The sequence below is a fragment of the Hipposideros armiger genome, unplaced genomic scaffold (assembly GCF_001890085.2).
Source record: "Hipposideros armiger isolate ML-2016 unplaced genomic scaffold, ASM189008v1 scaffold_108, whole genome shotgun sequence".
Lineage (NCBI taxonomy): Eukaryota > Metazoa > Chordata > Mammalia > Chiroptera > Hipposideridae > Hipposideros > Hipposideros armiger.
Window position 1 is genome coordinate 1,627,769 of NW_017731458.1, and position 2,546 is coordinate 1,630,314.

At 54.4% G+C, this 2,546-nt stretch overlaps 1 protein-coding gene across 2 annotated transcripts in view; it reads left to right on the forward strand.

The window, feature by feature from the left end:
• Positions 1-1,404: 1,404 nt before the first annotated feature.
• The window catches only part of COPRS (coordinator of PRMT5 and differentiation stimulator), a 7,473-nt gene continuing 6,331 nt past the window's right edge, over positions 1,405-2,546 (forward strand). Inside the window, exons 1-2 of one of the 2 annotated variants that reach the window (XM_019646968.1) lie at positions 1,529-1,613; positions 2,052-2,203. In XM_019646968.1, the coding sequence (XP_019502513.1) occupies positions 2,186-2,203 (18 nt within the window). In that variant the 5' untranslated portion in view covers positions 1,529-1,613; positions 2,052-2,185. Of the gene's footprint in view, positions 1,614-2,051; positions 2,204-2,546 lie in introns of both variants that reach the window. The other variant, XM_019646967.1, reaches the window with a different exon arrangement.

The window sequence follows — 2,546 nt, forward strand, 5'->3', positions numbered from 1 at the left end:
CTGCTCAGCTCGGGCTGGCATCGAACCGCTGTTGCTCAGAGCTCAAACTCTCTTGAGCGAGCTCTTAACCAACTGAGCCACTCAGCCGGCCCCCAAGCGAGTTCTTAACCATCGTGCCACTTGGCCGGGCCCAACATGGCATTTTTATTTTAGGAAAGATATATGTTGCATGCAAGAGAGGAAAGAAGGTGGTTGGCTCCTTATAGCACGGCTGTAAAGGTTGGTCCTCTGGGATTATCACAACCCTATATCTGGTTCTCACCATTGCAGGCTATGAAAATGCATCTAGCTAGTTCACCTAGAGCTGCACTGAGGTATGGTAGTTTCTGGCCACGTGTGGCAATTTAAATTTATTAAAATTCGATTTCTAATTTGCACTGGCCACATCTTTACCATATTGGATAGCACAGATTATGGAACTTTTATTCCCACCATCACAGAAGATTCTGTTGGACATCGTTGACCTAGATAGATCCAATTAGATTTGGTGAAGCTGACTCACGGGTCAGAACAGCATACGTTAATTGATCACATTGTCTTCCCTATAGGAAAGTGTACTTTGAGACAAAGAAAAAAATGTATTAACTGTTACATTAAAATTGTTCAAGTCCCTTATGCAGTTTACAAAATACACATTCTTGGAAGGAGATGAGGGAATAGGCTCTTTCTGATTGCTCAAAGATTGTCATAAGGTGGCCTGGTGAGCAAGGAATGGTGAGCAAGGAATCCCAGCTTCCAGCTTTTCTGCTACTTAAATGTTAAGGTGACTATCACACTTTGACCTGCCAGTGTGGGGAAAGGCAGGGAAGGCTGCCTCTGCCTGTCTTTTGCCACCTGCAGGTTGTAGAGGGCCGGACTGAGCATTCAAGGAGCTTTTCCCAGGTCGGCCCATCGTGAGCACTGAACGTTTAGGGTTATTAATGATTGGCCTGTACTGTGTCCAGTGCATTGTAGAAGTTTTGATCATATGTCCTGGTTTCTGATGGATTAACTAAGAACTATCACTAACTGAAGGTGGAGAAACACTGGGCTACTGAGTTGTCACATTCATCTGTGGGTGAGTTCTAGCCCAATTCCAGCCTGAGTTCCTGGGAAATTTGTGAGATCAAGAGTGAAATGTGGTTGATGAGCTACGATTGCATTAAAAGTTTTGAGAGCTGAGCTCTATACACTATCAGGTAGACTCGGGTAACGGGAATTGGAGGTTTGAAGCTGGGTAGGGATAACACATAGCATTCCAGACCAAGCTAGTCTAGCCTTGCCTCCATCGGCAGGAGCCAGAAAAATCCGATTTGGGACCCGTAGGTGGGCTTTCGCGGTAGGGCGCGCCCCGCCCCTCCTGCGGCGCCCCGCCCCCGGCTCCCTCGTGACCCTCCCCTCTTGTCCCGCCCCCCCTCGTGCTGGAGCACCCCCGGCTGGCTGATTGGCCCCTCCGCGGCGTATCCTCGGGCTGGCATCCAGGCGGGCGCGTCACGTGGCCGAGCAGCGTCCAGGGCGCCGAGCAGCGTCCGGGCATGGACCCTCAGACCGCCGGGGCCCAGGCGCTGGGGACCGCGGAGCTGCGTCGGGGTCCGCCGCTGCCGTACACGCGGAAGGCGTCCCCCAGCTCGAGGGTGAGCGCCGCGCGGGGGCCCGGCGAGCCACCACCTGCGGTCGGGTCGGGAAGCTGCAGCGGCCGCGGAGCCGGGCAAGCGCCTCGGGCCCGCTTGGGGCCGCCCCGCGAACGCAGAGCGCCGTTTGGGCGCGTGCTTGCGCTGGAAACCGCCGGGCCGAGGGGCGGCGGGGCGGCGGGGCTGCGGGGCGAGTCGCCCGGAAGGCATGGGTGGACGCGCCGGGCGGGGAAGGAAGGCTGCCGACCCCCGGGGTCGCCTCTGCGTACCTCCTAAATGGGAGGTGATGCTGATGTGCGAGGGCTGGGGGCCTGGACAGGGGCCAGGTGAGGGCGGCGAGGAGAGCGCCTTTCCCTGAAAGACCTGTGTGTATTGGTGGGGATGCTCGGTTGATCCTGAGCACCAGCTGATGTCTCCTGCGCTCTCTCCTTTTCTATTTAGTGAAACCCAAAGGCCGGGTTTGACGCAGGGTCTCCAGAAACTTGTTTTCACCCGCGCGCCAGACAGCTCCTGGATTTTCAAAGACCGTTATTACAGTTATCACCTGCCCTTGTTTACAGTCAGTAATCTGCTAGATGATGAGCTCCTTGAGGGTAGGCACCTTCTGTTTACTGCTGTTAACCTGGTGCACCTAGCATAGTGCCTGGCACGGTAGACACGCTTTTTGGTTGGCAGAATGGCATGCTTGTTGAAGCATCAAAGATACTGTGTAACCAAAGTAAGAAGAAACAAATGGAGTGATAGACTTGTAAAGAAAATTGCTTTGGAGTGCAGATAGGATGAGACTAGTTTTATCTGGGCACAGCAGGTGAGAGGGTCTGGTGCCTGTAGAGGTGTGGAGATGAGGGGAGTGCAGGGCCAATACTTGGGTCTCAGAGCTGGGAGAGAGAGAGATGCTCAACAGGTTGATGGCTTGTGAGGGGGACGTGTGAATGC